This window comes from Anopheles cruzii, chromosome 2 (assembly GCF_943734635.1).
Source record: "Anopheles cruzii chromosome 2, idAnoCruzAS_RS32_06, whole genome shotgun sequence".
Classification (NCBI taxonomy): domain Eukaryota; kingdom Metazoa; phylum Arthropoda; class Insecta; order Diptera; family Culicidae; genus Anopheles; species Anopheles cruzii.
The window spans coordinates 3902666-3916335 of record NC_069144.1 but is presented as its reverse complement, the minus strand read 5'-3'; the positions used below and the strand labels follow the sequence as shown (position 1 = coordinate 3916335).

The 13670-nt window shown below is 51.9% G+C and overlaps 1 protein-coding gene across 1 annotated transcript in view; it reads right to left on the bottom strand.

Moving 5' to 3' along the window:
• LOC128275097 (atypical protein kinase C) overlaps window positions 1–13346 on the bottom strand; it is a 57729-nt gene extending 44383 nt beyond the window's left edge. Inside the window, exons 1-3 of the mRNA XM_053013491.1 lie at window positions 13267–13346; window positions 12873–13125; window positions 11386–11863 (exon numbers count right to left, since the gene is read on the bottom strand). Coding sequence (XP_052869451.1) covers window positions 11386–11863; window positions 12873–13125; window positions 13267–13346 — 811 coding nt within the window. The remainder of the gene's footprint in view (window positions 1–11385; window positions 11864–12872; window positions 13126–13266) is intronic.
• Window positions 13347–13670: the final 324 nt, after the last annotated feature.

Below are 13670 nucleotides of genomic sequence, written 5' to 3'. Positions count from 1 at the left end.
CCCAGGCCAGACAAGACGATATTGGACTTGACTTAATTAAATTGAATATAATTACACTCGAAGCTACTCAGCGCGCTGGAGCGCTGGAGGGCACCAGCCAGCCCGCCCGCAGACTGCCGGCTCTTCTTGGATTATCCGCCCCACACAAAAGCTAACCACCACCGGCAGAGGACCACAGGATGGATCGTGAGCCGTATCGTGCGACGGCGACTCGTATCGAAGAGACGGCACCGTCAAGCGGCATTAGTTTTCCATCGCCGGCGAGTGAGATTTGTATCGGAACCGGAGCTCCCCGGAGACCGAAACTGAAACCCGCCGCCCCCGGGGGGCTCAAATTGATGCCAAGGTCTGGAGTGTGCCAAGGGTTCCAACTGGACCGACCGGGCGCTGTAACGCGGCGGTAAAGCAATCCTTGCGCCGTCGTAATGCGAGACTCTTAAGCGCAGGGCATTTTAATGACTCCTTGCGATGCATCAACCCGTCGTTCGAGAAGAGAACCGTCGTCGTCGTCGTCGGGATTCGGGTGGATGCAATTGGAGCCAGCACCGATTAACGCCACCGCGCTACCGGAACCGGCACGCTCAAGGATGCTCTCGATGATGCTCTCGCCACTTGATGGCCATCCATCTTGAGCTCGGGCGCTCCACTTAACGTTTCCTAAACAAACGGCAGTCCTAACCGGCAGTAATAATGACGATGATGGCACTTCTACGAAGTGGAGAGATCGGATAAATTGCGTGTAAACACTGGGTGGCGGGCGATGCATACATTAAAGTAATTAAAATCGATCGACTACGGCAACCGCCAGCAAACTGACTGGCCAAGTTTTCACGATTCAAGCCATCGATTCTCAATAAAAGTCATTTAATAAAGGGGTCAATAAAAGAACGCCCTAGTCCACCATTGCCGTTCTGTTCGACTGCGTAGTTTGAGTTTGAACAGTTTTATAAATCGTACAAAAACATTGCCTTAAATGAGTTATAAGATAAATGAGACAGTTAAATTAAAAGTGTAATACTTCCTTATAGACCCACTGACCGTGAAGATCCTTCTTTTTAAACTTTGCCACGGCCAAGGGCACGCAATGGACGCTCGAACCGGTGAAAATGTCGTGGCGACACTACTTTAAAACCCCTCCGAAAGCGGATCGACGGCGGGTGGTGTGCTGCGCTAGTCTTTTAATGGTCATCAAATTAGCAACCACTTGGACCACCGTCCCCGGCTGAGCAGCTCTCTATGGTTGGTGCCATTTCGGGTTCACTTAACCGCCGAAGTACCTGCGGAATTCTGCCAGCAAACCCCCCGACCGGGAGACCGTACCGCCCTCTCAGACACGGCGGCGACCGGAAGCGATAATATCGAAACCACTTCATATCCTGCGCCACGCGCCTGCCCGCTTCGAAGTGGCACGGGAAAAGAAAAACCCCAATCATACAGTCCGGCAGAGTTCTCTGGGTTTACCACAGAAGAGCCCACCAGTGCACCCAACCAGCCACCCAGGGCCCTATCTCAGCCGACCGTCACAGCGCAGACGACCAGCGGGCAGGCAGAACAATGGGCCGAACCGTCTCCTTCCGGAGGACTTCCTTCGGAACGGAACAAAAAAAAAAGGAGAAGCGGAAAATCGAATCGTTAGTGAATGGTAAACGCCACCGACCAGAGCTCCCCCCGTAGCAGTCAGTCATTTTCCTTCCGTCCGACGGTTTGGTGGTGGAAAATCCGAACTACAATGAAAATGCTAAACCGGACCGGACCGACTGGCGGGGCTCACTGAAACCGCAGGGGGATAATAAATTTAAAAGTAAGCAATGTTAAAACACTGCCCAGCGTACGATTGTCGGACCGAGGACGATGATTTGGGTGCGCCTGAATGTCTCTCGTCAACGGTCGCACAGCTTAAGCGTATCTTAAGCGTCGTCGTACCGTGAGTAAGCGGCTTACGTGTAAAGAGAGTAAATTATATATTGTCTGTCCAGTATTTGTACTTGATAGCGCCGTCCCTCCTTTTTCTGGGTGAAGAAGAAATACGTTGAACGTACCTGAAACGAAAGAAAGAAACAATACATACATAAACTTGACCGTGAACAAAGAACAGATATTTATATACATAAAAATGAATGTCTGTTGTATGGATGATTGATTGGCGTTGAGCGTTAGTCATGTCGTCGAAATGTACCCGTTACCTCAAACCGATAATCAAGTTTATAATTTCTTGAATAGTAATGGACTGCGAAATTATTAGAAAAAACAATTTAAGAACTGTTGGCTCAACGTAAAATACCATAAGCATCGCTACAATAAAGAACACTATTTGATAGAGAGCAAGCTAATTTTGTCGACACATTCAATCAAATTTCCGGTTGGCTCCACATTTCAATTTCTTATTACATTTTATTATCCTAAACATTTCACGCTATTAATCCCCTTATCATGTAGTTCCCAAAAAAATATGCCATGTTTCCCGAGCGAAACACATTTAAGCCCTCACTCGCCCAGCGACGTCAACGTCGGAATTTGAAGAACACCCTTCAATGAATCTCCTGTGGCCACTGCCACTTGCGGGTCTGCAGGCGCGTGAAAACAAATGAATTCGCTTTCGCCCGTCGGGGTCACTAGAAAAGTGCCCGCGAAATGTCAACACTGAAGAGAAAAGCGTCATCAGACCGGCGCCGCCAGGACACAAGAGCGATAGCTTCCAGAAATGGGGAGTGAGGAATCGCAGCATAGGACGTGGCGAAGGGAATAAAAACCCACACACACACACAGTTGAATAACGGACTGTTACATAAAGAACCGACCACACAAACGGGTGCAGCTCGTCGGACAGGCCAAAAAGAAAAACATACATAAGATGCAAATGTCCTTTCGGCATTCGCAGCGCAGGAAAAAAGGATGAATGCAGGCAGTAACCAACTGAAACACCAAAATTAATCGTCTCGAAATGGACTCCAACACGAAGCGAAAATCGACTTCCGTGCGCCAGGGAAAAGTTTCGCCGTCCTCGCTTGGTTGGTGGTCCGTTTTTTCGGCGACCCATCTCCCGCCGGTCCCCTTGTGGTGTCCATTTACAATTATTATTATGCTCCCGCAGCCTCAGATGATGCTAGTTCGCGGTAAGGTTAAGGGGTACGGCGCCACACAGAAAAAAAATCTCCAATGTTTCATCAGAAACCGTGTAAATCCGGCTTCTCCGACAAACCTGGGACGGGACGGGTCGCGAAGCGCACAAAAAACAGGATTCACTACCCATTGCCACCACCACCACCCGGTTTACCAGAGGGGATTTTAAAGGATTAGAAAATAAACACAGCAAAGAGAGCAGCGACAGCAGCAACCCTCGGCTCGGTGAAGAAAAGCCACAACCGCGGGGCGCACCACTCGGTTCACACGCCACACACCCTCTCTCACTATGCGGAGCGCATCAAAAGCTCGTAAATTTCGCGAGCGAGAAAAGAAAAGTGGACCGCGCGAACCAATGTAACTATAACACGGGGCTTGTTTCGCCGAACAATGCGCGTCATGTGCAGTGACGACGGCGAAGGAGCCGCCCGTCGGGTCCGTTGGGTCGGGTGGGCCGAGCGGCTGGTATCCACTTTCATTCCCGCCGTCGGGTGGGGCAGAATTTGATAGCATCCGGGGAGCAAAATGACACGGGACACGGGGTCCACCGGAGGACAATAGCGCACCATCGCCGCGTCGTCCACGTGCGCACACCGTGCCGTGAAAATGGCGACCGCGGTGGGGTGTTGGGTGGGAAAACCGAAACCCATAAATCAGTGTGCAATTGCGAGATGAATTCATTCGTTCCGCCCGACCGTCCGCCCGTCCGTCCGCACGGTTCTGCGTTCCGGTACAAGATGGTGGACCCGTGGAGGTGCAAATTTGTGATCAGAACCGGGTGCCCGAAAAAAGCCCGTCGACGTGCTTCGTAACACCGGCCGGAGCTACCTGTCAGGAGCAATGGCCTCGCCTCGGGGTGATCGGCCCACGCTCATCGGCGGCATACGCATTTCTCAGAGTTCCTCCACCCCGTGTCAGTCGGACAGGTCTCTCTGGAAGGTAAAAATAAATTACAATCCTTCTGACGTCACCCGGCCGCGTGGGTTTCTGTCGCGATTCCGCCGGCAGCAGAATCCTTCTTGCGTCATCGGTGACGCTGCACCACGCAAAATATTATTTCATTCCCAAAGTGGTCACACTTTTAATCGGTTAATTCTATTATTCCGTTTCTGCGGTTTCTTGAACCATCTTTCAACAGTAAGAGTGCAGAAGAAACTAGCGCAAGAAACGGAATATTTCTCAATGAAATAAAATAAGCATGAAATACGAGCAAATAAACCAAATAGTAGATGAATTAGTATCAGTCAGGCCAGAGCCGGAGCCGGTCAGCATCACGCGCGCTACTTCATCACTCGATTGATGAATTTGTTTGCCAACGTCTACTTCACGAGCGATCCGTTTCAATCCGCCCTTTGCCAACCGATCATCAATCGGTTCTCTGTGCGTGTGCCTGTGTGTGGGTGCCCTGGGCCAAGGAAGCGCCACCCAAACCATTGAGCGAAAGGATGCGGGCAAAGGAAGACAACTCCCGTAAACCATATCGTTTGCGTCGTCCATCAATTAAATTGTTCCCCCGAGCCACGCGACGCGGCCGGTCTTCGCGTTCTCGCAGTCGGTTTGGAGTTGTTATTTTCTTTTCCCATAGCGGAAACTGCACCAGGCCACAACCGGTTGCCCGGCGTCCCGGTGATTTAATGTCGACAGAATGGACGTTTAATGTTCAGGCCAGGCGGACTCGACGGAAGCGGGCAGCGGTTAGAGAGCCAGAAGAAGTTCCGCTTCTAAGACCCCGAGCCCTGGAACCCCGATCAGTAATGTGGTGGAAAATTGATGGCCCTGCGAGATTGGAGTCCGCTTTTTTCTCTGGTCGTTTGGGGAGCTTCCTCCTTCTGAGTGACGAACCAATAAACACCTGAAGGCAGAAGGCCCTGGAAATGCGGGAAACACGGTCCAGGCTCTAGCCGACCATGTCTTAATACGGTAACGCGGTAATTTAATAATGAACTCAACGGCGGTGCTCGCTTCGGTGAACTGTTGAGGGCATAAATGCGCCCCGAAAGAACACAGTGATTCTCAACGCGGTCAACTTTAAGTAAGGGTTAAGAATTATTAAGACTTTGTCCAAATTAAACCTATTCTTTTTTTTTTGTTTTGAAAACTTGATAAATTCTTGTCACAAAAACTAAATTTAAAGCCCAAGAAAATATTCGCTACATTCGTTGTCAAACTTTAGAATATCGATCAAGAATCCCGGATGCGAAGATGTTCTCACTTATTAAGATTCAACCCGACAACTCGAGCTACAGAACCAATCGTCCTGGGTCTTGGAACCACTGGACATGGACAAAAAGAAACAAATAACATCCAAACCAAACCCATCTGATTAGCGCCTCCGCCTGGCGTGAATTATTGGTTTGCCTTCGGGCGAAAGATGGCAACAGTCGCCACCGACCAACAAGGGTGGTGGCAGCGCGAACAACGGCGGCCAATCAACCCGCCCGTCTGCCTGTCTGCCTACCTCAGCGCTATCGGTTCCGCGCGCGTCCGATACGCGCGCTCTTGGGCGACATAATTTATTGCTAATGGCCGCCATTTTTTCTCTTCCTCCGAGCGCCGGCTTCAGCCTATTTTCGACCCGCCCGCACGCCCGCTTCGGTCCGAACGCGAGATGGATGGTTTGGTGAAGTAATAAAATTATGCTTCAAAATAATTAATGGTCAATTGAAATTAATCAAATCCGGAGCGGCGCTAGTGGCGCTTTTATGACACGCTTATTAAGCACCTCTCATAGGCGCCCGAAGCTCCCGAAAGAGGTAAAGATGCGTATAGCACGGATCGCTCATTACGCATCGCGCCCTTGCGACACGTGTGTGCCCCGCGAACCGTGAGTGAATTTATTTGCATTTTCATCGAGCCTCGTCGGTGCGAGATTTGTCCGACCAGCACATGCGTAGTGATTCATGCGATCACACCGAGGCGATAATTTACGAATCATTCGCCGATTTCGATACAATTTGTTGATTTATAGACACGGGCCCTGGGCGGTCGGTCTGTACTTCACGAGAGTGTCATCCGACCGGACACAGATTATTAACGAGAATAGCCGAGAAGATTTGCACCGTAAATGGAACACAAAGGCACAAATCCTTCCTTGAGACCAAGGTAATCAAAACGGACCAAGCAACGAGTAATATTGACGAAAATAACCACAATTTTACGACCCCGTATATGGCAGGGAAGCTGATACGTCATGATTTATTTGTGGCTCACCGAAGGTCCACCACCTCATCTGAGGGCAGTCATCCGGAAGAATTCCACGGTGTCCCTTTTTACGACGCTTTTAGAAAAAATGTAACGAAGTTCAATACAAGGCCGACCAACCTTCCTGATCGAAGACCTACCCAGAAAGACGGTGAATTTAATAAAAGGAAATTATAAAATGTTGCCAATTGAAAAAATTCACAACAAATCCACACACACACATACACAGTTGTCAACGTAAACAGTGTCAAAAACGTGCCAAAAATAGGCTTCGCGAAAAAAAGATGCTTCACTTTTTGCTTTGCTCTGCTGCCTGTCGATCCTACGTTGTTGTTGAACTATTGTCACTCTGAATGGTTCTTCGGCGGCCTCCGAAGCCCCGAATGTAATAGGGAACCCTCCCCAAAAAATGGTTCGTGGAAAACAAGAATTGTCTGCCACACGGAGGAAAACCAAACAGAACCTTACCCAAAACATGCTCTCCGGATTTACTCGCCATGGCGACACGGCCGCCGATGGCGGGAGCGAGCAAAAATGTGCAACAAAGTCAGAATAAAATTTTCGCTGCTTTTTAGCGGTACGGCGCTACATCATGTCCCTAGGGGGAGCCATCTTGTTTGGCATCTTCGGCATCCCGGCATCGGTGGCCTTGAGTCGTTTGTCCTCCATTCAGCAAAAACGACAGAATCTCCGCGTCTCTCCCCGGGGTGCGATTCCGATCGGGGCCGGCGAAGGCGCAGCGGCAGCATCAGTTTGTTTTTCGAAAAGGACACGAGCCGGCTTCGAGGACGGCTTCGAGGCCGGCTTCTCGTGTTTGCTTCGTGCAAATAGGACGAATGATTTATCATTTTCATCCCCTCCCCGACACACCTCTGAGGGGTCCCCCTTGCCGTTGCCTACAGAGAGTCTTCTTAAAAACATTGGATCGTTTTTTTGGCCTTCACTTGCGGGACCCACGCCGAGCCTAGTCATCGCGAGCTTCAACCACAAACGACGAAGCAAACGACGGAGTACCGCGGGCGCGACTCTCTATCGCCCTCTGTCCGCCTCCTGGCGGGGTTCGGTGGTCTTGGGTTCAATTTTGCGGATCATATTTCGCAAAGGACGACACCGACCGACGTTTCTGAGAAACCGACGAAAGGCCCTTTTTCCGAAAGGACCCCACCGAAAGAGAAAAAAAACCAGGAATCCTCTACACGTCGATCCTCCCTCACGTGGCGCATCCCTAAATTGACTGTAACGAATAAAAATGTCTTCTGGATGCGAGCAAATGGGAACGTTCGCTTCCTCCTTAAGTTCACACTGTGGCAAACGCCGCGAAGGCCCGACGTCAGATGGAAACAAATACCATCAATAAAATTTGAATAATTCCCCTGAGCCGGAAGCGCGGAACTTACTGAGCCGACACCCGGCGAACGAACGTGGGCCCGGCGCCCGAGATTGACGGCGGCGGGCGCCAACGGGTTTCAGTTGCCGTCAGAGGAGCGAAAACATAAAATAAAAATTGCCAATATTCCAATCCATCAATCCCAAGCGCCCCACAGAAACGGGCGGCGACCCGGCCGGTGTGTCACGGATATCTAACGAGGCGACAATTGCCTGTCATAACGACTTTTCTCTTCGACCCGGGAAAGTTCGAATCTTTTACACGGCGGCGCGTGGCACGTCAAAAGGGGGCAAGGTCTTGGGTTGGCGCGTGTGTGGATTTTGGAGGCTCGTAGGTCTGCTGAAGCCCTCAATGGGCCCCCGGGTTGTTGCATTGCTTTAAATGGCTCCGAGACGAGTGAAACTTTGCCCAAAGAAAAACGCCCGTTTAACACGAGCACCCAAAGTGTGAAGTCATCATTTGAAAGGATTCAGGATAAAGTTGGGGAAGTTGCATGAAAATCCACAGAGCATAGGGAGCCGTTTGATGAGAAAAATGTTTCTTTACGGCCTGTTTTCACCATAAAGTGGATATCAAACGCGATAAATGAACCAAACACGGTCGTAAATCGTAAAATTTAACACCAACGGGCCGAGACTCGTAACACAACAAAGCAACGAACCGAATCAATGACACAAAAAGCGACATCAATAAAATGGGTGATCTGGAAAAGTCGTGAAATCAAAAGTAAAACGTGAAGTCTATAAAAGTCGATCGGTTGGGTGTGAAACGCCATTCCACTGGGCCCCATATTTTAATCATAAAAGCAAAAAAAAACCTTTACTTATCGTACCAGGCCCGAAAAGGGTATCGGAAAAGGTAAGTTCATAACACACACTACAAAATGCGTCACATGATGGAAAACAACATCGATAAAGTGTGAGAGCAAAAGATAAACAGCCCACTAAAGAGAGAAGAACACACATAAAGAAATAGCTCCCCCGGAACCGAAACAGCCAGCCACCATCACTTTGCAGCGGGGCAGATCAAAAGCCGCCGGTCGGCCAGGCCAAGCAGCACTCGAAGTTGCAAAGAGCATTCGTAAAGCATCACCGCCTTCTCCCCCGGCGACTCGCGCGCATTAGCATAATTTTTCCCGAACTTTCCACCCCGAGCACTCCATTCCACCGACAAACAGGGCCCGCTCCGATTTCCTCCCGCTAGCGTTCGATGGCGGACAGCCCTAAATGGCAGGACCATTCGCCCGACCGAGAGACCACATCAGAGGCGAAGTGGCGTTCACCAAACCGAACGGGCTCCGCAAAAATGAATGGTCTCTGGCGCTGCTGCTGGTGCTGTGTTCCCTCTGTTTACCATGTAGACACCCAATTGTTGCTGTAACAGCATAAGTCAACCGAGAAGCCCAGGCGTCGGATGGGGATGGCTTGGGGATGGCAGAGTAAGTACATAAATCCTCTCCGGTGCCGCCGTGAACCGGGTGCTTTGGAATGCTGGCAATCAATGGCAGCGGGGGCAGGGCTTAAAAGGATGCTTCGGATGGTCCAGTGCCCCGAACGCATTAGGCCAGTAGTGCGCGGCATCCATGTGGATCCTTTTGGATGTGCCCCAACAAAGCCCCGCCGTTCGAAAAAGATCAGCCGTGGGAGAATAAGAGAGAGACAAATCACTACTGCAGGTCGACCCTTCGAATATCCCTTTTTGAACGTTACACGGTTACCGGTGCGTTCATGCGCGCGTGTGACGCCGCTGCTGGTGGTGGATAAACCGAAACAGCCGGGCCGGGTCGAACCGGACCGGACCGGCACACTCCACTGCACCAGGACCTCGATTCAGAGGGCCCAGCGACGACGGCCAGAGTAACGGTAATCTGCTCCGGTTTTTTCAGTGTCGGGTCGTTGCGCACCGCACACGTTCATTTGGCCGAAATGCGTACGAGGCGAAGGATAATGCACGCACCCGGCCTAATGCCCGGTCATCATCGTTGCCCGCGGGCTGAACGTATGAAATCGGATCAGCTGAGCGCTGCTGTGTCGTTTCCCGTTTGACACCCCGTTCTAAATTGTCCAACAAAGATACGTTTGTAATGTTTGATAGTAAACGTACGGCTCTGGAATGGAGTCTAATCAAACTCGAAAAAATAACGGCCGATCGACCAGGATCGATTTTGTCGGACGACCACGGACCATCACAACAGCCATTTGGCAACGGGAAGCAACAGAAGAGCGGCCAATTGCAATGTTTCATTTCGCAATGTTTTTAAATTCCCATTCCCGGTTGGTGGGCAAACAAATCGAATCCACCATCCGTTGCCCAAGGACGACGACGACGACGACGACGAGGCGAACACAAATGGGTTTTCGAAATCGAAAAATAAACGATCGTTGGTCCCATCCCATCATTCCGTACTATGTTGCTAGTCGCGCCCTAAATGCGCCCCGGAAACGGTCGCAACGACTGCGACTTAAAACATTACCGATGGCCGACCAGGCGCCTCCATCGGGCATCTCTGAAGGGTCCGCGCCGCTTCGCACAAAAACCCGAGCGCCCGCTTCTTGGCTCGATTGGCCCGAACACAACCGAAAGGTCAGCCGGTGTCGGCGGTGCTAGAAAGATGCGGGACACCGTGTACCGGCGCGGCGTGCCCCAGGGGTGTGATGTGGTTTATGCTCCGACTTCGGAACCGCTGATGTTGGGCACATCAAATGGCGTTCAATTTAGTGTGGGCAGCAGCTCCAACCATTCCCACAGTTCCGGGAAACGCGGCGGATGACGTCCGAAGTCAAATTCTGCCAAAAAACACCAAACAAACAAACTATTTAATTGCAAAAGCGCAAGAGCAACATCTCGCTGGAGCGCCAGATCGGTTCCCATTTCAGCGACGGAACAATGTTTGCCTCCCGTCCCCGTCCCGTCCCCGTCCCCGTCCCGTCCACCCGCGTGGTATTGAGGTGAGAATTCCAAACCCTTCCATTATTGTGCCCGTTACAAGAAGAGCGTCCCATTCCCCCGGGTTCCCCGTAGCGATTTGGTTGTTTTAAATTGAGTTTAATTAAAATCTAATCATCATTTACCAAAACAGCGGGCTCTTGCTCGCTTTCTTGCCCTCGTTCGTTGGGGGCAGGCGAATTGTTTGAATAACGAAATCGTCAGCCGTTTAACCACTTCGAAACGTCGGAATGCAATCGGAATGCCATCACTGAAGTCAGGGCGGCGCGAGCGCAATGTTTAGCAGCGCACCTTTTTAAATAGAACTGTTTCCGTCAAAAGCATGCAAATTGAACCTGTTTCCGACGTCTGTGAACAATATACACAAGGTTATATATATATTTTATACATACAACGTTATCATCAAATCATCATCAAAATATTATCGTGCATCAGTATATCAGTAACAAATCAGTTCGTTTGTTTATCGATTCGTGTCTGGGGATGCAAAGTAAATCCTAAGCAAAGCAAAGTAAATCGAAGCAAGAAAAGCATTCATTTCCTAGGTTTAATCCACATACTTGTGAAGATTTTACCTGCGTCTTGTTAACGCAAAAGTGACTCGCCCAAAAGAGAACCGACATTAAATTCGTAGAAGTCGAGAATTTTGATAAAAAAAGACAATCATTTGACAGTTCTCTCTCTCATTCTCCCCCGCCACTCACTTCCTCCCCTCCCTTCCCATTCCTTACCTGTCGCGTAGGCCGGTTCGATTTCGTCCTCCGAGTGGAGCTGGGGCGGCGGCACGATCGGGATCTGGACCGGAATCGGGAGCGGCATCCGGTCGTAGTGCGAACACTCGATGTACTCGAGCCGCCCCTGGCTCCCGCCCAGTATGCTGCCCCCGCAGAAACCCACCCCACCCACCATCCCGCTGCCGCCGACGCTGCCACTGCCCCCGCCGCCACTCCCGGGGCCTCCGCCCGGACTGGAGCCCGAACCGGACCCGTGCCCGGAACCGGACCCACCGGTCGACCCCGGACACGACCCGACGCGGCTCAGCGAGGGCGGCGTTGCCGACGTAGACATGTAGTGGTGCGTGTGCGGGTGAGGATGAGGTACCGCGTAGTCGCCGGTGTCGCGGAGGGACGCGCCGCGCGTCAACGTGTTGCCCGCCGACTGGATCGAGGGTTGCGTCGCCCGGCAGATGATATCCGAGAGCTGGTTCGCCTGAGACACACACACGCACGCATATGCAATGCACACACACACAAACACAAGCAGAGGGTGAATATTTTAGGGGGCCACCAGCAACAACAACAACAACAACAACAACAACAACAACAGCGCGTCATCGTGATTCCGGCGCACGTTTTGGGATGCGAAAAAAAGAAGGATGCCAATCAAAAACGAAGCAAACGAAGGCGGGAAAACTGCGGGGACAGGAAACGAGTAAATGGCCGGGTTCGAGAACTGGAACACTGGGAAGAGGGGTAATTGGAGTGAACGGGAACCGGGAGGAACGAACGAAACCGGAAGCGGAAACGAAAACAAATTGAAGTGGGAGCCCACCGAAGGGAGCCATTGCTATAGTCCAGGGATAAATGAATGCGGGGTAGAGATCACAGGCGGCCACAGGCGGTGACCTACCTCCCGCGGGGGGGGGAACAGGGTGCGAGAGCGAGAGGATGCTAGACGTCCTTCCTTGGCGATCTCGCCCCCCGCTAGTCCCCGCGGGGAAGTGCCTTTGGGCTTAGCCTTTGGCGGGACTCTCTTTCTCTCTGATTGTCGTTCACGTGATTGGCCCGCTTCCGCGGGGAAAGATGGACCTCGCTTCCGGAGATCGGAACCATTCCTCGGGAGTTCAAGAGCCATTGACAGAGAGTTGCCTTAGGTCGACAGTGACAAATGATCGCAAAAATGAGGGTTCCAACGACTGGAAGTCCTCGGCTATTTGCTTCGAGCGATCAAGGAGATACTGAAGTAGTGGTCATCATTTGTGACCCGTATGTGACCAATCAAGGCAAGCTAATGCGACCGGCAGTCCATCAATCCCGGACGTGAAGCGGGCGCAAAAACCGTAACGAACGAGTCCACCGTGTAATCTCTCCTCTCAAGCGTTCGTCTCGTAAAAACGCAAGGGTTTCGAGAGCTGCGTGCAGAGGTACTGGGCCACCGGGGTGGGGGAGCGCCCGGGGGCCCAGAGTGGGACTGCCAAAAACGGTTGGCATCGATCTACCTGTGGACTATCAAGTGACTGTCTACGCGAGAAGGTACAGGGCGTGCAGGGCAGTTCGGGCGGGAGCTGCTCGATGAACTGCGGACTGTGGCACGGACTGTGACACGGGCTCGAGCACATTTGCTGCTGTTGTTGCTGGTGCTGCTGCTGCTGGTGCAACTGAGACTGGGAGCCGTTGGTGCAGATGAGCTGCTGTTGCGCCAGGGGCGCTGGCAGCTCGACCGACTGCGGACAGGTGTTGAGCGAGAGGGCACTGCAGTGCATCGAAGGCTGTTGCGATTGGCTGGAGGCCAACGTGTAGTGCTGCTGCAGCGGCTGCGGTGGTTGCTGCTGCAGCAGCTGCTGCTGCTGCTGCTGCTGCTGAGGTGGCTGCTGGTAGCCCTGGGCGTGGTACTGGTTCTGCGGTAGCTGCGTGTTACGCCGTGGCGATCGGCCACGATCGACCGCCGTTGCACTCCAGTAACCCCAGGCCATGCTGCTGTGCGCTGCTGCTACTAGGGAGGGTGGCACTGGCACTGGCACTGGCACGGAACGGGAAGGAAAAGGAGGACCGGATGGTAGCGGAGTAGCGCAGCAAGACAGCGCTTTGATTCCGTAGCCTTTCGGCGCACAACCTTTCGGGCCAGACACACTGCACACTTCACTGCGGGTTTAGGACGCGCGCACTCACACTCTTCGACCGTGTGAATCCCGGACGCACATTCACTCACTTCACTTGACGCTCTCGATACTCAAAATCACACGCACGGCACTTGGAACGGACTCACCAAACGCTGGAAGCACGCTGGATGTGGATAG